Source organism: Schistocerca cancellata, chromosome 7, assembly GCF_023864275.1.
Source record: "Schistocerca cancellata isolate TAMUIC-IGC-003103 chromosome 7, iqSchCanc2.1, whole genome shotgun sequence".
NCBI classification, from domain to species: domain Eukaryota; kingdom Metazoa; phylum Arthropoda; class Insecta; order Orthoptera; family Acrididae; genus Schistocerca; species Schistocerca cancellata.
The window spans coordinates 261,472,379-261,497,362 of NC_064632.1; the positions used below are offsets into that span (position 1 = coordinate 261,472,379).

Sequence of the window (24,984 nt, forward strand, 5' to 3'; positions counted from 1 at the left end):
TCAACACCACACTCATTCACCAACGTAGAATTAGTGCAGAAACCAAATATAGTGCTCCATGATCATAAGGATAGACAGGACAAACGTATATTGCAGTAATTTCTGGAAATTAGTCAGAAGGTGAAGGACATTAAGTCTCATGCTAGCCATCATTGAGAATTACACTAGTCTATCAACCGATTTGCCGGCCGCGGTGGTCTAGCGGTTCTGGCGCTGCAGTCCGGAACCGTAGGACTGCTACGGTCGCAGGTTCGAATCCTGCCCCGGGCATGGGTGTGTGTGATGTCCTTAGGTTAGTTAGGTTTAAGTAGTTCTAAGTTCTAGGGGACTTATGACCTAAGATGTTGAGTCCCATAGTGCTCAGAGCCATTTTTTTTTATCAACCGATTTGATTAATTGTTGGCACTCATCGCCTGGTTACTGAACACTTATGTACTATGTATGAAGTATTACAGAATAATGTTCATAAATCATCAGATTACAGTGAACATTGGCACTCATTGGCCAGTTACAAACCATCAGAAGTCATCATTCAAAACAGGAGCTAATGAATGGCATAGTATTAACATAATTCACCTAGTTATAGTAATCATTGGCACTCATTGGCCAGTGACTAAACGTATAGCAAGTATTGAATATTACAAATCATTTTTCATCATTCAAGTGACATATGACGTATTTAAAATAATTATTGGCACTCATTGGCCAGTTACTAAACATATAGCAAGTATTGAATATTACAAAACATTTTTCATCATTCAAGTGACATACGACATATTTAAAATAATTATTGGCACTCATTGGCCAGTTACAAAGTATTCTTATATTTTTATAAAACCTTATTCAGTATTATTCAGAAGTTATCATTCAAAATGAGAGTGAATTATTGGAATAGCATTTATAGAGTATAACAACAATATTATTTACAGAAATTATTGGCATAGTATTTATGCATTATTACAAAGCATCATTCAGTATTACTCAGACTTGACCATTCCAGTGACATAGGACATATTGAAAATGTAACATACTGTAACTATTATTCAAGGTCTGTGACTAGAAAACATCACTCAGTATTACTCAGAACTGATCATTCCAGTGACATAGGACATATTGAAAATGTAACATACTGTAACTATTGTTCAAGGTCTGTGACTAGAAAACATTACTCAGAATTACTCAGAACTGATCATTCCAGTGACATAGGACATATTGAAAATGTAACATACTGTAACTATTATTCAAGGTCTGTGACTAGAAAATATTACTCAGAACTCTCTTAAACTGGTAGCATTATTTGGGACTGGTAATACTTTTTTTGTGCTAGCAATGCATTGCGTTGGCATCGATAATTAATTGCTGGGGCATAAAAATATTTGTTTTTGACTTATTGCTGCAAATAAAGATTATTAACGTTATTCGCCATGAGTCAGCTGTAGCAAGGTTATGAAACAAGTAGAGTATATGTGATCACATTCATGAAAGACACACACAAATGGGTAAAAATAAAAAATGCAAGTACTAGAACAGGTTTAATGATTAACTGCTTATAGCATATTAATTTCGTGAATAGCTTCTCGTAGAAAAAATACAAAATGGATTATTAAGCTGAAAGAAGAAACGCATATTATGCTGAAAAGTAGTGGAACTTCGAATTAACAGGTAATGAAATGTGTATTCAATATATATGTACTCTAGCTGTCCTTTCCACAACCTTCAGTCATTATACCATGCGACATAAGACATACTGTCAAAACGAACTGCAACAAATACTTAAATAACTACATAGCATTTCTTAAGTAACAGTAAATATATAAACTTCATCATTATTCTCATCTGCAAAGAAAAACTTCATTATCCATATTACCATAACCTCATTACTATCATCACCTGCAAAGAAAAACTTCACTATTCATATTACCATATTCTTCATCACTATTCATCATCATTCATTATCATCTGCAAAAAGACACTTCATTATTCATTATTCATATTACCATTTACTTCATACAACTATTCATAGTATAGAGTTTCTTATTTCTAGCATATTTCATCACTAAAACTAAGATGTGTAGTTCTGTCTGACAGCCTGCATTAATCGCCTCGTATTCTGAAAGAAAAAATTAGTTAAGACTGCTATCATACGATGTGTATAGTATATTCATGTTAATGTTTGTTAATTCTGATCCATTTACTCTTCGTGACGAGGTATTGCATCTTCTTTCGTTCATTCCGAAGGTGAAATTCCCATTTCTTAGTAATCCACTGTGGTTTGTTTAATTCATTTCTTTTACACGTTATTTCTTTCTTATACAATAATACTCAGGCTCCGGCATCGCTACACCGCGACCGGCCCAGCCAACATGATACACCACACAGGACTGACAAGCGCAGACAGGCGACTGCTCGCTAGCAACAACTTACTGCTACTGCTACACAGTTCGTACTGCAGTCAACACTGCTCTTTGGTCTCAGATTCTCTTATAGCTTACATATCTCAGGCAGCGCATACCTCTTACAATACTTAAAGTTGTAAATGAGTTTTCCTATTTGGGAAGCAAAATAACTGATAATGGTCGAAGTAGAGAGGATATAAAATGTAGACTGGCAATGATAGAAAGCCTGTCTGAAGAAGAGAAATTTGTTAACATTGAAAATAGATTTAAGTGTCAGGAAGTCGTTTCTGAAAGTATTTGTATGGAGTGTAACCATGTATGGAAGTGAAACATGGACGATAAATAGTTTAGGCAAGAAGAGAATAGAAGCTTTCGAAATGTGGTGCTACTTAAGGAAGCTCAAGATTAGATGGGTAGATCACATAACTAATGAGGAGGTATTGAATAGAATTTGGGAGACGAGGAGTTTGTGGCACAACTTGACTAGAAGAAGGGGTCGGTTGGTAGGACATGTTCTGAGGCATCAAGGGATCACCAATTTAGTACTGGAGGGCAGCGTGGAGGGTAAAAATCGTAGAGGGAGACCAAGAGATGAATACACTAAGCAGATTCAGAAGGATGTAGGTTGCAGAAGGTACTGGGAGATGAAGAAGCTTGCACAGGATAGAGTAGCAAGGAGAGCTGCATCAAACCAGTCTCAGGACTGAAGACCACAACAACAAACATTCCGCCATTACTGGAGCTGCCACCCAGAAATGTCAAGTCGAAGTCTGTCAGTGCTGATGACCACAAGCGCACTGACCAATTTTCAAGCAAAGTCTGCTATAATGGGGATTTTACTGACTACCAGTTTCCTTGTCACTTAGGATGCTACACTCACCTGCTGATCTTCAGCCCCTGAACTGTGAATGCGTCCGGCTTCTTCCATTTGCAGGCGTTTCTTCGTCTAATTCATAGTTTAATTAAGTACAGAATATCTGATCAAGTGAACATGAGCCGCTAAACAACATATTAATAGACAAAAAAATCCGCTTCCGTTGCAAGTAATTACTTATCCATTGCACGACCGGTTTCGAAGTCTAAATCTCTGTCTTCAGATGCCAACAAATAATTATGGGGACAAAAATGTGTGGCTGTCGGGAGCCAGACAGTCATTTTTGGCAGCGGAGGGGGGGGGGGGGGGGGAGGTCACACCCACTTCAGACAAATGCATGGCGGCGAAGGACGAGTAATTGCGGCGCCCACCTCGACAGCACTAAGTGGCCATACTTAATCTGAAGAGCCTAAGAAACTTGCACACCTGCCTAATATCGTGTAGGGTAGGCTGTTCCAGCTCGTCGGCTCCGTTGTGAGCCACGGAGCGCTCCCTGCTCCAGGGAGCCGTGTCGCTCGCTGTGACCATTCAAGTGGGCCGGCACGCCGGCAAGCGTTTTGATGTGCCAGCTGCGTCTTACAAGATCGACAACCTCATACTCTTAGCTTCTACGATGTGGTGACATGGTAGACCAAGAAATACGATGTTCAGGAAATAAGTAAGAAACAACTGTTTTACAAGAAGTTGCATATTAAATTTATTGGGCCTCTGTAGCTCGACATTTTCTTTTCATTACAAGATCGGAAATATCAGGCGTCAAAGTGTTCGCAGCGTTAATGTGGAGGATGAACTACATTGTTGCATCCTGAAGAAACGATCGTTCCTTACTTTTTACTCTTTTCATTGCTGAGAAAAGCTGCTCACAACAATATGTAGATCCAAAAATGCAAATAATCTGAACGGTATTGTTGTGAAGCTTGGGAAATGTTTTTCGCTGTAATGAACGATACCATCGTGACAAATCCAACGTGTTGTAGTACCTCTCTTTCAACAAAGTTGAATTTTGCAAATCAGTAATCTCCAATTGAAGTGACGATGACAAATCATGGGGGAAACTGAAAAAGGAGTGCTGAACACCTTAAGTTCCATTTTCAAACTAGTGAGGTCTTGGAATCGTGTTTCAAACGACGTGATGAGCTGCTTTCACTTTGCTTGGTAATAGCCGAAAGTAGTACCTTCAGGTAGTTTTAAAGAAGCAAGACGATTGAAGAACGTTAAATGTCCACTACTCATCTGCCTCTCAAATAAACGTTACTTTTCCATGAACGCTTTGATCTGGTCGTGCATGTCAACGATTAGCTGCTCTTTGCCTTGCAATGACAGATTTAAATTATTCAGATGCATAGTTATGTCAGCTAGGAACGCCAGGTCTGACATCCATTTTATATCTTTCAGACAACAAATTTCTTCCCGTTTCATTTCGAGAAAAAGGGATATTTCCTCACGAATGGCAAAGAAAACATCAAGAACTTTTCCCCGACTCAGCCAACGAACTGTACTGTGGTAAGGTATATCCTCATACTCCGCTTCAATATCTTTCAGGAATCCTTTGAATTGGCGATGATTCATACCGTGACGCCGCACAAAATTCACACACTTCACGACATCTTTCATTACGCCACCTAGCTCTACTGTTTCAGCACATTGTGCCTCTTGGTGAATAAAACAATGAAGAGTCAAAATGTCTTTCCGAATTCGTCCCTGAGTTTATTTTTCAAACGAGAAGCAAAACCTTGGTGACGCCCGATCATTTTTGGTGCACCGTCTGTCGCTACAGAACGGAGCTTATCCCACGGCAAATTCATATTGTCCACTGATTCACAAACAGTTTCAAAAATGTCACGTCTTGTTGCGGTGCAATCGAGTGGTACCACGTCCAAGAGTTCTTCAGTTACTTGCAGCTCCATGTCGACACCACGCACAAAGACTGCAAGCTGAGCACTGTCCGATATGTCGGTGCTTTCGTCCAGCGCTAGCGAAAATTCAACAAAGCTCTCCGCCTTTTTCCTGAGCTGTGTCTCTAAATCCGCTATCATGTCCAGGATTTGATGAGACATTGTTTGCTTCGACAGGCAAACCCCTTCAATTACCCATTCAATTGCCTGCAACTCCCTTGGAAACAGACATTCTGCAACTGCTACCATGCACGATTTTACGAGTGGTCCTACCAAAAACGGCTTGCCACTCGTCGCAATAATGTGAACGACCCTGTAGCTTGCTCGAATTTCAGATTCAGTAGTGTTTTCTCCGCATTCATTCACCTGAAAATTATAAACGCATTACAGAACACGAACTATGTTGCATGTTTTGATACCCTCCGTATTACGAAACCGTTTTTAAACATACTTCTCCTGGTAGGTCGTTCTTAAGCCTGGCTACCAGTTCTCTGCGTGCAACGCCTTCTACCTAATCGTAGTGCGCTGCGTGAAGACGTGTATAATGTCGTATATTGTACCTCTTCGCAGAATTAAATACCTTAAATGTCATACAACACACTGCGGCGACCATCCCTCTCAACGAATAGAAAGATATCCTCCAACAGAGGTACAGGGCTACCGCTTCTGTCATACCTGTCATTGAACACGGATTATTGCGTCGGTTGCGACTGCATGCGGCCAGGGGGCAGTGAGTTCGCTTTCCCCCTCCACGCGGGCTCCGAGCTCCCGCTGTGAGCGCTCCGGAGCGCTCCGGCTCCCTGGAGCTCGGTTGGAACAGCCTGGTGTAGGGGCTACGCGAGCACGCAGAAGTGCCATAAAACGACGTGGCATGGACTTTAATGGCTAAACTAGTGCTCGAGGGAACTGACACCATGTATCCTGCAGCGCTGTCCATAAACCCATAAGAGTACGAGGGAGTGGAGATCTCTTCTGAACAACACGTTGCAAGACATGTCAGATACGCTCAATAATGTTCATGTCCGAGGAGTTTGGTGGCCAGCGGAAGTGTTTACACTCAGAAGAGTGTTCCAGGAGACACTCTGTAGCAATTCTGGACGTTTGGGGTGTCACATAGTCCTGTTGAAGTTGCCCAAGTCTGTCGGAATGCACAGAGGACATGGATATATGCAGGTGATCAGACAGGATGCCTACGTACGTGTCACCTGTCAGAGTCGTATCTAGTCGTATCTAGTCGTATATCACTCAAACTGCACACGCCCCACACCATTACAGAGTTTCCACAAGCTTGAATAGTCCCATGCTGACATGCATGGTCCATAGATTCATGAGGTTGTTTCCATACTCATACACGTCCATCCGCTCGATACAATTTGAAACGAGATTCATCCGACCAGGCAGTATGTTTCCAGTCATCAACAGCCCAATATCCGTGTTGACGGGACCAAGCAAGGCGTAAAGCTTTGTGTCGTGGAGTCATAAAGCGTACACGAGTAGGCCTTCGATTCCGAAAGTCCATATCGATGATGTTTCGTCGAATGGCCAATGGCCCAGCATTGAAATCTGCAGAAATTTGCGAAAGGGCTGCACTTCCGTCACATTAAACGATTCTATTCAATCGTCTTTGGTCCCGTTCTTGCAGGATCTTTTTCCGGTCGCAGCGATGTCAGAGATTTGATGTTTTATCGGATTCCTGACAGTCACGGTACACCCGTGAAATGATCGCGCGGGAAAACCTCTACTTCATCGCTACCTCGGAGAAGATGTGTCCCACCCCTCGTGCGCCGACTACAACATCAAGTTCAAACTCACTTAAATCTTGATAATTTGCGATTGTAGCAGCAGTAACAGATCTAACAATTGCGCCAGACACTTGTTGTCGAATATAGGTGCTGCCGACCGCAGCGCCTTATTCTGCCTATTTAGATATCTCTGTATTTGAATACCACTTTCTTTGGCACTTCAGTGTATTTGCTGGCATCTGAAGATGAAGCTTTGGGCTCCCAAACCGATCGTGCAATAGATAAACAATTACTAGTAACTGAAGCCAATTTTTTATTCTATTAATAGTTTAATTACGAGAGAAGGGGCACTGAGAAAGCTACAGATGAGTAATAGCTCCTAAATGTGGTTAATGTTGTATGTATTGTAGGAAGAGAAACAAATGTAAGACAGTTGTGTCACAATGTTTTATATTGTGCACCTACATTCTGTGGGGCTTGGTGGACTGCCACGTTTCTGTAGGACAAGGCATTAAATATAAAGTCTATCGAAACAAAATGAAAACTAAACGAGAACACATGTAGTCCTTAGAAAGAGCGAGGAACATTTAATAGAGATGACTCAAAAAAATGAGAGATACTAGCCATGAGTTCCATAACAGAAATACGGACACTGGGGCCAAACGTTGAACTTACCTACACTACAATCGGTGAAGTTGCGTTGCTAGATGTTCGCGGAGTAAACGGCGTGATTCACTGCAGCGACCAACGTGGCTGCTTGAGAAGATATTGCAAATTGCAATGGATAAATTTTTATTCTTTTTTTCCTTTTGCATCATTTGCTCTGTACGTATATCTTTGAAAATTTAGAATTTTTTTTATTTCGTTCTACTGTATGAAATATGACAATGTTTCGCTTTATTTACACACATCAAAAAAAGTATTGAAACACCTCCGTTCCGAGAGTTCCGGAACCAGTACTGAAATTCGGAATAGGGACCAACATAAACATCATATCCGCCCTTTTTATTGCTCATGAAAACCACACATTGCATGCTGTACCACCATACAGCGATACCTTCAGAGGTGGTGGTCCAGATTGCTGTACACACCGGTACCCAGCAGCACATCCTCTTGCATTGATGCATGCGTGTATTCGTCGTGTCATACTATCCACAAGTTCATCAAGGCACTGATGGTCCATATTGTCCCACTCCTCAACGGCGATTCGGCATAGATTCTTCAGACTGATTGGTGGATCACGTCTCCATAAACAGCCCTTTTCAATTTATCGCAGGCATGTTCGATAGGGTTCATTCCTGAAGAACATGCTGGCCACTATAGTCGAGCGATGTCGTTATCCTGAAGGAAGTCATTCACGAGATGTGTACGATTGGGGCGCGAATTGTCGTCCATGAAGACGAATGTCCCGTCAGTATGCTTCCAATATGGTTACACTATCGGTCGGAGGATGGCATTCACGTATCGTACAGCCGTTACGGCGCCTTCCATGACCACCAGCAGCGTACGTCGGTCCCACATAATTCCACCCCAAAACAGCAGGGAACCTCCACCTTGCTGCACTCGTTGGACTGGGTTGCCTCCAAACACGTTTCTGACGATTGTCTGATTGAAGGCATATGGGACACTCATCTAAGAAGAGAATGTGATGCCAATCCTGAGCGGTCCATCTGTAACGCGCTGCATGGTGTCGTGGTTGCAAATATGGACCTCGCCATGTACGTCGGGAGTGAAGCTGCGCATGATGCAGACTACTGCGCACAGTTTGAGTCGTACCACGACGTCCTGTGGCTGCACGAAAAGCATTCATTATTCAACATGGTGGCGTTGCTGTCAGGGTTCCTCCGAGCCATAATCCGTAGGTAACGGTCATCCACTGCAGTAGTAGCCCTTGGGCGGCCTGAGGGAAACATGTCATAGACAGTTCCTGTCTCTCTGTATCTCCTCCATGTCCAACAACATCGCTTTGGTTCACTTCGAGACGCCTGGACACTTCCCTCGTTGAGAGCCCTTCCTGGCACAAAGTAACAAGGCGGACGCGATCGAACCGCGGTATTGACCGTCTAGGAATGGTTGAACTAAAGACAACACGAGCCGTGTACCTCCTTCCTGGTGGAATGACTGGAACTGATCGGCTCTCCCACGCCCGGGTTCCCGGGTTCGATTCCCGGCGGGGTCAGGGATTTTCTCTGCCTCGTGATGCCTGGGTGTTGTGTGATGTCCTTAGGTTAGTTAGGTTTAAGTAGTTCTAAGTTATAGGGGACTGATGACCATAGCTGTTAAGTCCCATAGTGCTCAGAGCCATTTGAACCATTTTTTTGATCGGCTCTCGGACCGCCTCCGTCTAATAGGCGCTGCTCATGCATGGTTGTTTATATCTTTTGGTGGGTTTAGTGACATCTCTGAACAGCCAAAGGGACAGTGTCTGTGATACAATATCCACAGTCAACGTCTATCTTCAGGAGTTCTGGGAACCGGGATGATGCAAAACTTTTTTTGATGTGTGTATATTGCTACATGAATCTCTTATTAATTGAGTATGTAAAATTTTACTATAGTTTTGATTATCTTGTAATGCTTTCGTGAAATACACTGTGCAAAACAAAATGTAGTATGCAGCCCAGGTGTATGAATTGTGATGCTTGAGCGATATCGATAGCGGCAGTCGAACAGTGATTATCAGTGGGTGTGGTGTGTAGCGCCATGGATGTTCTTGTGTAGTGTAATTGTGCTAGACAGAAACACAGGAAAATTTATGGCCACGTTCTTATTTATTTGGGCACGGTTTAAATTAAATTTCGATATGAACGTTGTGAAACAAAGTGGCAGACTGAATACTGCGAGCTTCGTTGTGTACTATAAACAGCAAGACAATGTACACGTGAAGGGCCAGTGATTGTGGTTGTGAGATACAAGCGGATGGCCTGCAGTTTCGCAGTCGGCGAGTCAAAGTGAATTTTATACTATTTTAAAACAATGTACGTGGCATTTATAACATAATCGCGTGTGTTATTGTACGCATACGAAACTGGATTCATATAGTAACGATTAGGTGCTATCAGCCCGCGACAAGAGCAATGCAACGAAGGACAATATCACTGCCTGGAGAATCATACTCTGAGCAAGAGAATGTAGCCAGTGCAATTTCACAACTGATCGAATGACAATAATTAAGCCGCTAGCGCCGATGAGCCGCCGTCGACATCACAACGCACAGAACATGCATAAGCTGTAGTGCATAACGCTCTTCGTTTATTAAGGCTAAAAGCATTTGTAAGCATACACAGATGTAATTTCTTTTTCTTTTGTGACAATCTTTTCTTACTATTCGCTTACTGTAAAATAAAAGTAATATCAGTGAAGTATTCAAATGTTCAAATGTGTGTGAATTCCTAAGGAACTAAACGGCGTAGGTCATCGGTCCCTAGACATAAACACTACTTAAACTAACTTATGCCAAGAACAACACATATACCCATGCCCGGGGGAGGACTCGAACCTCCGGCGGGAGGGCCGCACAGCCTCAAACCTAGCGGCCACTCCGCGCGGCTCAGTGAAGTGTATTACGATGTATGTTGACATTGTTGATTCCACCACTAACACAAGTCAATATTATTTGCTAATTCCATCTTTTCTCTTTCGTTTTACTGCATGTGTTTGCATGTGTTTTAGCGCACCTTCTGGAGGGCTGTGCTTTTACTTATGTGGGCAGTGTATTTGTCAGTTACATTTATGCATTTTGTTGTGGTATGTGTGTTCCGCTTAAGTTGTGGCCATGCATGTATAATAAGGGGAGCTGTCATAACGTTACAAACCTGAAACCAACTTCCGCCATGTTAGTAGCGTCAGACATTAGCTTTAGATTGGACTATAGTTGGAGTCACGAACGATGGCTTGTTTTGCGCACCTACTTCACGCATTCTCCGAAAGCCAATGAGACTTCAGAAGGATTCTGAGCGCTCTTTTGTTGACGCCGCAGCTAATGCGAGCATAAAACGTGATCGTAACGAGTTGTTTATTGAATTTGTGTTCCATTTGTTGCGAATTGTCGTCGCTGATGGTCGTGGTAAGTGATAAATTCTGCAGAAGCACGTGAGAGACGTAATTTGCAGGATATACGCTGCTTTCTTAAAGTGGAAAGCACGCACATGCGTGAACCGTAACTGTCGTTTGGAAACGTCAACAATGCAATCCCCATCTCTGCCTCGACATGTGCGAACAGCCATCGTTCGTGGATCGGACTATAGTCGTCCCGATTAAGGTTTACAGTATAAAGGAATCACATTTCATTCGTAAGTGGACTCGTTCAAGCGGTATTTTCTTTTAGATACATGAATTTTAGTTGCGCTGGGTACTTTTACTGAATGTTTCATTTACGTAATTTGACATTAGATTTCCCATCAATACACCTCGAAGAGCACTCTGGTTGAACATTGAGAAGGATGTATTGCAAACCGTGCAAACATAGCAAAATATTTTCTCAGCATTTCCAGGAAGAGGATATAGATGGAACATCACTTTTGTCACTCCGTTTTGCAGGAAAACGCTGGATTACGAAAGCACCCTTTTCACATCACGTACTTCCCTTCTCTGTAATTCAAGACATGTAACAAAATGACATTTACATTAAAGAGACCAAATGCGTCGTATTATTGAACCAAATGTGGCTTTAAGCCCAGGAAAACGTCTGAAAACGCTATCCCGAATGTGTATTATTCAAGAACGTAATGTAACTGTTGTCTGGCCACGACAGAAACGAAGAACAAGTACCAATGTCTGCTAATGTTTAGGGACCACTAAATGCCGGCGGTGGCTTCAAACTAACGAACAGCATAAGTCTGTAGCGCCACCTCCCCTCGTTGTACCTATTATATCTCCATGGTTTTTTTTTATTTGGTATGCGTATTCCATGGATCCGTACATGCGATGCGGACCGTGTCAATTTAATTGTACAAATACAGTTAATGCTACAGAATAATAATACGAGTAACATAGTACGATAAAGTAACTAGTAGTAAGTATCCAAGTTTATTATTTACCTGCTAACACTTATCTAACACCGTAATTCACACCCAAACATTAACATAGTACTGTATCTTTCATCTAGTAACTGAATAACAAGCTAGATCTCTTTATTCAAGAAGTGCATTTAAAGTGTATATGGGAACATTTAATCATTTCTGGAAAAGAATTCATCTAAGGAGTACAATAGATGATCAGGCAGGTATTTCTTTAACGTACATTTGAATGGCATTTCATTTTCTCTTGTACATTTAATATAATTAGGCAGTGGTTCAAATGGCTCTGAGCACTATGGGACTTAACATCGGAGGTCATCAGTCCCCTAGAACTTAGAACTGCTTAAACCAAACTAACCTAAGGAATTCACACATATCCATGCCCGAGGCAGGATTCGAACCTGCGACCATAGCAGTCGCGCGGTTCCAGACTGAAGCGCCTAGAATCGCTCGGCCACCGCGGCCGGCGCTAATTAGGCAGTGCATTGAAAGTCGTAATACCAGCTCACTTTACTCCTCTCTGTACAAGTGACAATTTTTTTTAATTCGAAATACAGATCATCTCTACCTGTAGTGTTATAGTTGTGATATGAACAATTTGTTTTTTGGCGTCCACCACTTGATTCCGGGAGCTGATCAATCATAGCAAAGCTGCTCGTTCGCTATTGGTGCAAGGCACGCTACCGGGCGCAACTTTGAATTTGACAGGTGTCAGCAAGTAAACTGCGTTTACATTCGGTAGAATGTCGTATTACGGAATACTCATGAACAAACGGGGGTTTGTTTGGTCGTTCATTTATGACTCAACCAAATTACAGCGTGTTTCATCATCGTTTACGAAATTATTTGCAGATTTTTTTTGTTTCGTTTTCTTTTTGGAGTTTATTATTAAGCTCTGAAGAGCTTCGAGTTAACTTCGGGAACTAAAACTGGTTCTTTAGAGTTCAAATAATCAAAATTCACGGTCAAAATTACGCAAAGTAGATCTGTGAGAACCATTTTCTTCACGTATGGTTCACTTCGTAACAGAATGAGTAAGATGGCAGGTTATGGGCGGTACGGCTAAATTCGTGTCATCACTGATCCGTTTCCTTCACGTACTGCAAGTTTCCTATCGCAAATCATCCTGACCTGAGCGGACGGTCGTAGCATAAGGCTGCTCTCAAGGAGACGGAAGCCCAACACTTGTGCATCAAAATGGCGGTAATTTCCACTATACTACCACCCGCAATGTGGAAACGTCCAGGATCAGTAACGATATGGGACAGGTGAGGGGAACTCTCCATACTATTTGTAAAAATTGGCGTCGCACCGAAGTGTGTGTGTGTGTCCGCAGTTAACAAGTAGGTTGCCATAGCCAACATGCGTGGTGGTGAGGGGGGGGGGGGGGGAGAGAAAGAGGGAGGTGGGGCCGTCGTCACTGCAGCCTCGGCCTGATGGGGCAGTTCAGTCTCTCGGCACTCAAGTTGGGGCACTTGTTTGGGCGCCAGCTCTCCGATCCAGAGAAAAATTATGTGGCTCTCTAACGCGTGGCTTTAACTTAAATTCAAACGTAATGGCCTGGAAATTTATAGATTTTTGCCATCTCGTGTACTTCCTAAATTGTCTGAATTGTGAATTAGAAATTACTTCACCCCTTCCAATCGATGGTCCTTCGTAGAGACGAGCCATGGGTAGTATGCGCTGGCGAGGGAGAAAGTAATAAAATTAAATAAAAACTCAGGCTATCCCATACAGTAACCGACAACAGAAAGAGACTAATTGTCCTATAAAAAAATCTGCGTGTTCTTAACTGCAGGTAAAGTAAAAACTGCACCTGATCCCATCATCACAACTGATGAATTGAATCGGTACTTCTCGTTACCTACAACCACAATTGACCCAAAACGAAACGGAGACTCATTGATTAGTTCATGGGAGTAAATGACTTGAGACACTTTCTTGCTTGCAATACCGTCATAGGAGCCACCATGCATTTCAGGTAAGCCTTTACTGGACCCGATGGCATCACAGTCCAAGTGATGAATGTCGTTATTGACTCACTACTGCCCACTATGACAGATATCTTCAAACACTCCTTAACCACAAGTGTTTTCGCTGATGCCTTGAAACAGGGACTGGTTAAGCCACTACCTAAAAAGGACGCTGCCACAGCACCCATTGATTACCAACTTATTTGCATTCTCCCACGACCAGCTAACACACTACCTAACTGAAAACAAGCTACTACACGAATACTAATCAGGTTTCCATAAACACTGCAAAACAATATCTGCCTTATAAAGGTAACAGATCACCTGAAGCTTGCCGTGGATGCATAAGAGACGATCAGCATGCTCTTCTTAGACTTCAGCAAAGCCTTTGACACTGTCGGCGTCAACATTTTACTTGCCAAACTTAACAGCCTAAATTTCACGCCGAATGCAGTGCAATGATTTCGCTCGAGAATCTCAATACCGACCTGTGTGCACTGTCAAAACGGTGGCAGAATATAGGACTAAACCTCAACCCACCCAAAACGCAAGCGGTACTGGTTAGTCAATCTTGATTAATTAACCCGAAATATCGGCAATCCTTACCATATGTAAATTTAAATGGGATAATTATCAACTTCTCTAGCTGAGCAAATAGTCTAGGAGTAATAATAGACGAAAATCTGAAGTGAACTGAATACGTAACTGGATGTGCCAAAAACCATCAGCATCTCCCCATGCCCTGCAAAAATATAAAAAGCTATTCCCTTTTGACCTGAAAAAGAAACTCCCACAAGCGCTTATACCTCCTATTATTGATTACAATGATGTCATACCACAAGGCCTTCCTCAGGAAAGGTCAAGGCACCTGGAACTAGTCACAAATGCCTGTGTTCGTTGTATCTGTGATGTTCGACTGTCTGATCATCTTTCATTATCGTAAGCACAGCTGTGTGGCTGCGCGCAGACAAGCGCAGACATTTCCATACTATTTGTATCTGTACTGTCTTACCAGCGAATATTGTCGCCCATCTCTCTCCTCGACCTTAATGCTCTCATCTGAACAATGTGGCAGAAGCACTCTTTTCCGTCAGGGCAAAATCCTTTCTGTCCCACTACACCGTGCAGCCACTTTCTTAAAATCCTTTACGGCAGTAGGAATTCGAGTCTGGAATAACCTCCCGCATCATATTAGAGAACTAAATAAAACTCGAGCTTCGTAAGACAATTAATTACATGCCTACTGAAGCAACAATAAAGACTAACTTTGCCCCAGTAGCACTCGTTACCCCTATACAACCTTCTTTTCAACTAGGTTTTTCTTATTTTCCAGTATTATTAGCTGGTGCAGCCTCTCAAATTTTTTCCCCAGAAGTCGCTAAATCAGAAAACACCTTTTTTTGACACATACAGCTTCTTTTTACATCTGCCGCTATCATTAACGTCGTTACGCGTATTGTTATTATTATTATTACTAATGTCATTATTATTGGCGGCAGTAGAAGCAGCAGTACGAAAAAATGGTTCAAAATGGCTCTGAGCACTATGCGACTTAACTTCTGAGGTCATCGGTCGCCTAGAACTTAGAACTAATTAAAACTAACTAACCTAAGGACAACACACACACCCATGCCCGAGGCATGATTCGAACCTGCGACCGTAGCGGTCGCTCGGCTCCAGACTGTAGCGCCTAGAACCGCACGGCCACTACGGCCGGCAGCAGCAATAAAAATGTTGTCAGTATTCAGTTTATTAGTTCATAGTCAGTATTATTTACTCACAATGCCACTTAACTCAATTTTAATACTGTTTGTCATACTAAAATCAGAATCAGCTTAAATAAATAAATAAATTGATTTGTTAAGCTTTATAACTTCTTAATTAATGATTCGTCTGGTCTGGGAATACCGTCAATGAACTCAGAAGTTTGCAAACTACCGGAATCTGTGATTGAAATTAATTTTATTCAGCTCTCATTCTTTGCGATACATGCTGGTCTGAATAGCCGTGTGTCCGCGCAACGCGCTGTAGGCCTCCGAAAAGTCTTCACATTGTTAAGTTTCTTAGAAACATATAAAACAGTATTTTTTTTTGTAAATTCCGATCATTTCTTTCAACGTTAAAGATCAGATGCGAATTCAAGGCGTTGCAGCGGGGCTGGGGGTGGGGGGAGTCAACGGGTCGTGAACCCTCAGAAAGTATTTTAGTAAAATCGTATATATTTTGCATACAAAGTTTTCTAAACTTCTCAGCTAACTTTCGGAGAATAAAGTATCATAAAAGATTATTTATTATAAGCAGCTGTTCTGATACATCTCTCTAATAATCGCGTCACCATCTGACGTATATTATGCTGCCAGCCCTAAACGTGTGTGTGTGTGTGTGTGTGTGTGTGTGTGTGTGTGTGTTTGTTTGTTTCAGTGCCCATACTGTTCATCTTGCTCAAGGACATGGTCACATGAAACATGTAGCCAAACATACGTTGGAACTTGATCTACCTCGATGTGCTTCCACCGAACAGGAACTGCAGTGACAAGACTAGGATCTGTATGCCTGGCTTAGCCAATCTTGATTATATTTGAACATTATAAAAACAGAGTACTTGCAAGCAGGTTTTTACTCTCGAACGCTCCAAATAAATGGACAAATTCTATTGTAGGTGGGCATGTTCCAGCACCTTGGATACTATCTCCAGTGATTACTGCGTCAGTAATAATGAAAGAACTACAGTGAAGTGCCACAGAAACTGGTATAGGCATGCATATTCAAATACAGAGATAAGTAAACAGGCAGAATACGGCATGCAGCCAGCAACGCCTATATACTACAACACGTGACTGGCACAGTTGTCAGATCTTTTATTTCTGCTAAAATGGCAGGTTATTAAGAATTAAGTGAGTTTGAACGTGGTGTTATAGTCGGCGCATGAGCGATGGACACAGCATCTCCGAGGTAGCGATGAAGTGGGGATTTTCCCGTACGAGCACTTCACAAATGTACCATGAATATCAGGAATCCGGTAAAACATCAAATCTCCGACATCGCTGCTGCCGGAAAAATCCTGCAAGAACGGGACCAACGACGACTGAAGAGAATCGTTCAACGTGACAGAAGTGCAAACCTTCGGCAAACTGCTGCAGATTTCAGTGTTGGACCTCCAACAAGTGACGTGCGAACCATTCAACGAAACATCTTCGATACAGGCTTTCGGAGCCGAATCCCCTCACGTGTAACCTTGATGACTGCACGACACAAAGATTTACTTCTCGCCTGAGCCCATCAACAGCGACATTGGGCTGTTGATGATTGGAGACACGATGCCTGGTCGGACGAGTCTCGTTTCAAGTTGTATCGAGTGGATAGACGTGCACAGGTATGGAGACAAGCTCATTAATCTATGGACCCTGTATGTTAGCAGGGGACTGTTGAAGGTGTGGAGGCTCTGTAATGCTGTAAAACGTGTGCAGTTGGAGTGATATGGGACCCCTGATACGTCTAGATACGACCCTGACACATACGTAAGCAACGTGTCTGATCACCTGCATCCATTCATGTCCATTGTGCATTCCGACGGACTTGGACAATTCCAGCAGGACAATGGGACACCCGACACGTCCAAAATTGCTACCAAGTGGTTCCAGGAACACTCTTTTGAGTTTAAACACTTCCGCTGGCTACCAGACCCCTCAGACATGAACATTATTGAGCATATCTGGGGTGCCTTGCAACGTGCTGTTGAAAGAGATCTCGATCCCGTCGCACTCTTACGGATTTATGGACAGCCCTGCAGTATTCATAGTGTCAGTTCCTTCCAGCACTACTTCAGACATCAGTCGAGTCCATGCCGCGTTGTGTTGCGGCACTTCTGCGTGCTCGTGGGTTCCCTACACGATATTAGGCAGGTGTACCGCTTTCGTTGGCTCTTCATTGTATAATCGAAGTAGCTTGAATGCCATTTGAAAACCACATCGTGGTACTGTGTCACAAGCAAACATCCATATATGAGGTGCTATCAAATCAAAAACTATCGTCCGCTAAAATGGACGATGGAATGGTTCCATTCCAAAGCAATCACCACGCCTGTTAAGACATTTATCCCATTGGGGGACGAGACTATCAGTTCCTGTTTCGTAGAACGTAGTCGGCCTCTGACTGAACCATAACCACACCCATTCTTGCACTTCCTCATCCGACTGAAACCGACGTCTAGCCACGTCTCCATTCAGGTCACCAAAGATGTGTGAATCACACGGTGAGAGATCTGGGGTGTACGTATGACGTACGAGGAATGTTGCACTGTTTCCCAAAAAAATCGCCAAACTGTAGCTTTCGTCGGATCGTCACTGTGGGAGCGGGCGTTATCGTGCTACAGGATGATTCCGTCCGATAGCGGGAGGGCGAAAGGCAGAGCCAACAGTGGAAACATCCCACGTCTCCCCCACCACAGAAATCCAAAGCTGTTCACACAAGTTCCAGCAAGGTCATAAAATTAATTGTTGGTAGGGCGGGTACCAGGTTGAGATTCGTTGGGAGAGTCCTTAGAAAATGTAGTCCACCAACAAAAGAGGTGGCTTACAAAACACTCGTTCGACCTATACTTGAGTATTGCGCATCAGTGTGGGATCCGTACCAGATCGGGTTGACGGAGGAGATAGAGAAGATCCGAAGAAGAGCGGTGCGTTTCGTCACAGGGTTATTTGGTAACCGTGATAGCGTTACGGAGATGTTTAACAAACTCAAGTGGCAGACTCTGCAAGAGAGGCGCTCTGCATCGCGGTGTAGCTTGCTCGCCAGGTTTCGAGAGGGTGCGTTTCTGGATGAGGTATCGAATATATTGCTTCCCCCTACTTATACCTCCCGAGGAGATCACGAATGTAAAATTAGAGAGATTAGAGCGCGCACGGAGGCTTTCAGACAGTCGTTCTTCCCGCGAACCATACGCGACTGGAACAGGAAAGGGAGGTAATGACAATGGCACGTAAAGTGCCCTCCGCCACACACCGTTGGGTGGCTTGCGGAGTATAAATGTAGATGTAGATGTAGACGACCTTCTTCTTCGACTGTAGGGGCCCTCTGTTCGTTGAGTTCTTCGAGCGTGAAACCACAATCAGTACGCAGCGCTATGAAGACACTTTGCAGAAACTGTGATCCGCTATAAAGTCAAAACGTCCAGAAATGCTGTCGGGCTATCGTCTTGCTGCATGAGAACGCCCCTCTTGCACGCTTGCTGTTGTGGGTTGGCAGGAGAGCCAACACCGGGTACTAGAGGAAGCCGAAAGGCACGCGTTTTAGCTCACGCAGGCTGGCGTGAGGTCTGAAACAGGACAAGGAAATTAGACTTTAGAAAAAAAGGACGTAGCTGGTGGAATACTTAACTTTAATCCATTAATGATGAGCGTCGCTCTTGACGGTACATGATTACAGTATCAATAGTAACTGGTACTGGCGCCTTGCTAGGTCGTAGCAAATGACGTAGCTGAAGGCAAATGAGAGTGTATTTTGTCAGTGAACCATCGCTAGCAAAGTCGGTTGTACAACTGGGGCGAGTGCTAGGAAGTCTCTCTAGACCTGCCGTGTGGCGGCGCTCGGTCGGCAATCACTGATAGTGACGACACGCGGGTACGACGTATACTAACGGACCGCGGCCGATTTAAAGGCAAGTGTGGTGTCTGGCGGTGACACCACACTTGCAATCGGACGAAGGCAACGCTTGAGCAATTTGGTTGGGAAACAGATATTGCAACATCCTCCGTACATCCCAGATCTTTTACCGTCTGATTTTCACTTCTTTGGCGACCTGAAGATAAACATGCGTGGACGTCAGTTTCAGTGGAACGAGGAAATGCAAGAGAAGCGCGTTTGTGGAGCCGCCAACGGCCGACCGCGTTATGCGAAACAGGAACTGATCGTCTCGTTTCCCAGTGGGATAAATGTCTTAACGCGTGTGGTGGTTACTTTTGAACGGAGCCATTCCATGATTCCGTGGTGGCGGCTGTTCGGTTTTCATTTGACGGTCCTTATACCAGAGAGCCGTATGGACTGTGTGCTGGGAAATTACAGTGGCCACTGAAAAGTGTCTGATTTATGAACGGCTGACAACCTGGAGAGGTGTGGCAGGCGATCGTGTGGACAACCTAAGAAGAAATAGCAGGACGTTCTAAACATATGAAGATCGTTGGTCTCCGTCTAGAATACACAAGAGATCGAAATACGTTGCGTCTATAGATTCCAAGAAGCGAAACCCTTGCAAGCGAGAAAAGGCTAGTATGATGCAGAAGTAGTACGGTTTTGAACAAATAAAATTTCTTTTATATATTGTCTAGGCTTTTAGACGTTTACGGAACTTCGTGAGTGTGAATACACAGCTGAGCTCAACATTTATTTTAACAATCGATATCGGTCTTTTTTAAGAGTATCTTCAGTTTATATAAGATGTTGTTTACTTGAGCGTCAGGTACGTCAAATTTTTATACATAACGCGATTCATTCAAGAGTTTCATAGCTGCATCCATAACGATACAGATTATGTCGGTAGTCTTAAGATCCGCGAATTCTAGAGTATACATGTCAGCTGATGTCTTTATACTACGCTTTGTAAAAGAAATTTTATGTATGTTACGATCAGCGAATAACTTCTTATATAAACTGAAGAATTTCTTAAAACTGACCTTCAAATGGCTCTAAGCACTATGGGACTCAACACCTGAGGTATCAGCCCCCTAAACTTAGAACTACCTAAACCTAACTAACCTAAGGACATCACACACATCCATGCCCGAGGCGGGATTCGAACCTGCGACCATAGCAGCAGTACCGTTCCGGACTGAAGCGCCTAGAACCACTCGGTCACAGCGGCGGGCAAAACTCACCTAAAACGGTTGTTAAGATAAAGTAGTACTAAATATCTGTAATCGTACCAAGAATTTTTTTAAGAAATGATTTCTCGATATAATCTCAGTGGACTTTCTACATCTGTGAAGGTCCAGTTTCCTTATTCTCCCACAAAAAATTAAATAAAATAAGCATACAATTTTGCCCGATACTCATTTACGGTTAAATAAGCACACAATTTTGCCCTAGACTCATTTACAACTAGATAATCTCTTAGTTGTGTGTAAAAGCACTCGTTTCAAGCAATATTATGAAATTAGAAAAAAGGAGTAAATTCACATTAAGCAAAAATGTGTGGAAGAAACAGGGTAGCAAACTGTTTTTAAACCTAGATAGGCACACATGCCATCACGAAGGCCGATGCATCCATAAGTGTGAATGTGGTGCCGCTACAGGATTTTCTACGCGAAGTGAGCCCTCGATTCAAATGGTTCAAATGGCTCTGAGCACTATGGGGCTTAACTTCCAAGGTCATCAGTCCCCTAGAACTTAGAACTACTTAAACCAACTAACCTAAGCACATCACACACATCCATGCCCGAGGCAGGATTCGAACCTGCGACCGTAGCGGTCGCGCGGTTCCAGACTGTAGCGCCTAGAACCGCTCGGCCACCCCGGCCGGCACCCCTCGTTTACGTCCCATAAATATTCGATGTGATTCAAAGCGGACGATCTGGGTGGCCAAACCATTCGCTCGAATTGTTCAGAATATTCTTCAAACCAATCGCGAACAATAATTATGGCTCAGTGATATGCCACATATTTGTTTGGGAGCATGAAGTCCATGAGTGACTGCAAATGGTGTCCAACTAGCCAAACATAACCAATTCCAGTGAATGATCAGTTCAGTTGGACCAGGGGATCCATTCCAGGTAAACACAGCCCACAGCATTATGCAGCCACCACCAGCTTGCACATTACTTTGCTGACAACTTGGGCCCATAGCTTCGTGCGGTCTATGCCACACTCGAACCCTAGTTCAAATGGTTCAAATGGCTCTGAGCACTATGGGACTTAACATCTGTGGTCATCAGTCCCTTAGAACTACTTAAACCTAACTAACCTAAGGACATCACACACATCCATGCCCGAGGCAGGATTCGAACCTGTGACCGTAGCGGTCACGCGGTTCCAGACTGAAGTGCCTAGAACCTCACGGCCACACCGGCCGGCTCGAACCCTAGTGCTCTTACCAACAGCCACCGTTTTCTAGTCGTCTAGGATCCAACCGATAGGGTCACGAGCCCAAGAAAGGTGCTGCAGGCTATATTGTTCTGTCAGCAAAGGCACTCGCTTAAGTCGACCGCTGCCATAGCCCATTAACACCAGATTTCGCCGCACTGTCCGAACGGATACGTTCGTCGTGCTCCCCACATTGATTCCTACGGGTGCTTGTCTGTTTGCACTTACATTCTACACGCTGCTCACTGTCGTTAAGCGAAGGCTGTTCGCCACAGCGTTGTCCGTGGTGAGAGGTTACGCCTGAAATTTGGTATTGACACTGTGGATCTCGGAATACTGAATTTCCTAACGATTTCTGAAATGGAATGTCCCATGCGTCTAGCTCCAGCTACATTTCAGCTTTCAATGCCTGTTAATTCCAGTCATGCGGCCATAACCACGTCGGTAGCCTTTTAACGTGTATTACCCGACTACAAATGACAGCTCCACCAATGTACTGCCATTTTATATCTTGCTTACAAGTATATGCATGTAGTAGTTATTCCATGACTTTTGTCACTGAGTGTATGCCTCTGGAGTGTGAGAATAGATCCATGTTTCGCTAAGGTTCCTTAACAGGGTTATAACTCCTTCGGAATATTCTGTACCGACAAATGTGGGTCTGCTTAACACAGGACAATATCAGGTTTGTATTCTATTTGACTTTGCAGTATTTTTGGGTGTATGTCTGCCATGTGGTGGTGGGACACATTATCTAAGATTAATGGATTGCTCCGGCATATTCAAACTATTCTGTGGTGTAACATGTTTCCACGAAGCGAGCCTGCCAAAAATAGTGTAGAACGGAAGGTCCTGAGCATCCTTAGGAGTTATAAGGCAGTTGCGGGAGGGATGTTGGGTTTGTTATACATCAGGTGACAGAGTGCACAATGGGCGAGCCAGGGATATATCCAGATATCAGAAAACTCTATGGTCCTATCAGGGAAGAAGATTCGAGGAGAGATATTGGATTATTAAGTTCCACTCTGTAATGATGTTAGAGCGGACTTTTTGTGGCAAAAACGTATTGTTAGAGCAGAAAAAGAAGTGCATATTTAAGAGAAGCAAAACTGACTAACAGACAATATATTCGGTGGGCCACAAAATCAAAAAGTAAGGCTACACCCACACCAGTTATCGCAGAACGCCCAGGACAGAAAACATCCTAGACTCACACACCTACCATAGTAGGAGCCCTTCTCTGCTGTTCCTGATGTCAGAAAAGTCAGCTAATCAGCGGAAGTACCTAATAATGCGATGGCGTCAACATTGCTCATTCGTGGTAGTTTGTCTTAGATAGCCAGAAAAGAGCACAGCCCTGCATTCTGGAGACGGTAGACCTTGAACAGTGGCTATTACTTACTGGTGACTGGTTTGGTTTCTCTGTATTGAACCCGAAAATCATCAAACCACAAAAAATAGATAGTAAAAATTACGTAAATGAGAAAGTGTATTTTTAGGCAGTAAAATTTTTAAATATACAAACACAGGCGTACTAAAGAGTCAGTATAGGTACGATGTAGAAACACATCATGCATAATCTGGATGTACTTACCATTTATTCTACGTAACCAGGACCCTGATTTATCGGCTGGAGGTTCCATTTTCTGCAAAGAAAGAAAGAGGTATTACAATGCGTTTTTAATCATAGCAGCTATACTATTTTAGTTCAATTTTATTACAGAACAAAAGATAATGTTTCCAAAAACTCGATACAGTGACTTTCGTAAACAAATGCGTATATATGGCCTCGTTTTTACCATAAATGGGTAATATTGTAACAGTAAATGGAATATATTTCTAGTGTCTCGACTTAAGACCGTTTGTTGCGTTTATGACGCCGTAACAATACCCAAATGTAACATCTTTTCGATTCTATACGAAAGTATTAAGATCTGCTGCGTTCGAGGGTCGACCTTATTCGTGCACGATGTACCATTCGAAATACCTAAGTACATTTTACATCGGTTGCTACTCTATGACTGAATGCATTGTCATCCTGGAACAATCAATCATCGTCTCAGAATTGTTCCTCTACCGTACGTAGTACGTACACTGTGCTCTAAAATGTGTTGATACCGTTCTGCATTTCACGCTTTCTTAAGCGCAATAAGAGGACCACGTCCTAACGAGAAAGACAATCCCATGGGCCGGCCGCGGTGGTCTAGCGGTTCTGGCACTGCAGTCCGGAACCGCGCGACTGCTACGGTCGCAGGTTCGAATCCTGCCTCGGGCATGGGTGTGTGTGATGTCCTTAGGTTAGTTAGGTTTAAGTAGTTCTAAGTTCTAGGGGACTTATGACCTAAGATGTTGAGTCCCATAGTGCTCAGAGCCATTTGAATCATTTTTGAACAAGCCCATGGCGTAACGTTACCATCTCCGTACCTCTACATCTACATCTACATATACATGGATACTCTGCGAATCACATTTAAGTGCCTGGCAGGGCTTCATCGAACCACCTTCACAATTCTCTATTATTCCAATCTCGTATAGCGCGCGGAAAGAACGAACACCTATACGAGCTCTGATTTCCCTTATTTTATCATGATGATCATTTCTCCCTATGTAGGTCGGCGTCAACAAAATATTTTTGCATTCAGAGAAGAAGGTTGGTGACTGGAACTTCGTGAGAAGATTCCTCGGCAAGGAAAAACGCCTTTGTTTTAACGATGTCCACCCCAAATCCTGTATCATTGCAGTGACACTCTCTTCCCTATTTCGCGACGATACAAAACGTGCTGCCCTTCTTTGAACTTTCTCGACGTACTCCACTAATCCTACCTGGTAAGGATCCCTCACCGCGTAGCAAACTATTCCAAAAGGGGACGGACAAGCGTAGTGTAGGCAGTCTCTTTAGTAGATTTGTTACGTTTTGTAAGTGTTCTGCCAATAAGACGATGTATTTGGTTTGCCTTCCACATAACATATCATGTGTGTATTTTTTCCAATTTAAACTGTTCGTAATTGTAAT

At 43.2% G+C, this 24,984-nt stretch overlaps 1 protein-coding gene across 1 annotated transcript in view; it reads right to left on the reverse strand.

Annotated features, from left to right (window-relative positions):
- The window catches only part of LOC126092490 (putative inorganic phosphate cotransporter), a 398,407-nt gene that overhangs the window by 167,961 nt on the left and 205,462 nt on the right, over window positions 1-24,984 (reverse strand). Inside the window, exon 3 of the mRNA XM_049908107.1 lies at window positions 23,566-23,617. Within this exon, the coding sequence (XP_049764064.1) occupies window positions 23,566-23,614 (49 nt within the window). The 5' untranslated portion in view covers window positions 23,615-23,617. The remainder of the gene's footprint in view (window positions 1-23,565; window positions 23,618-24,984) is intronic.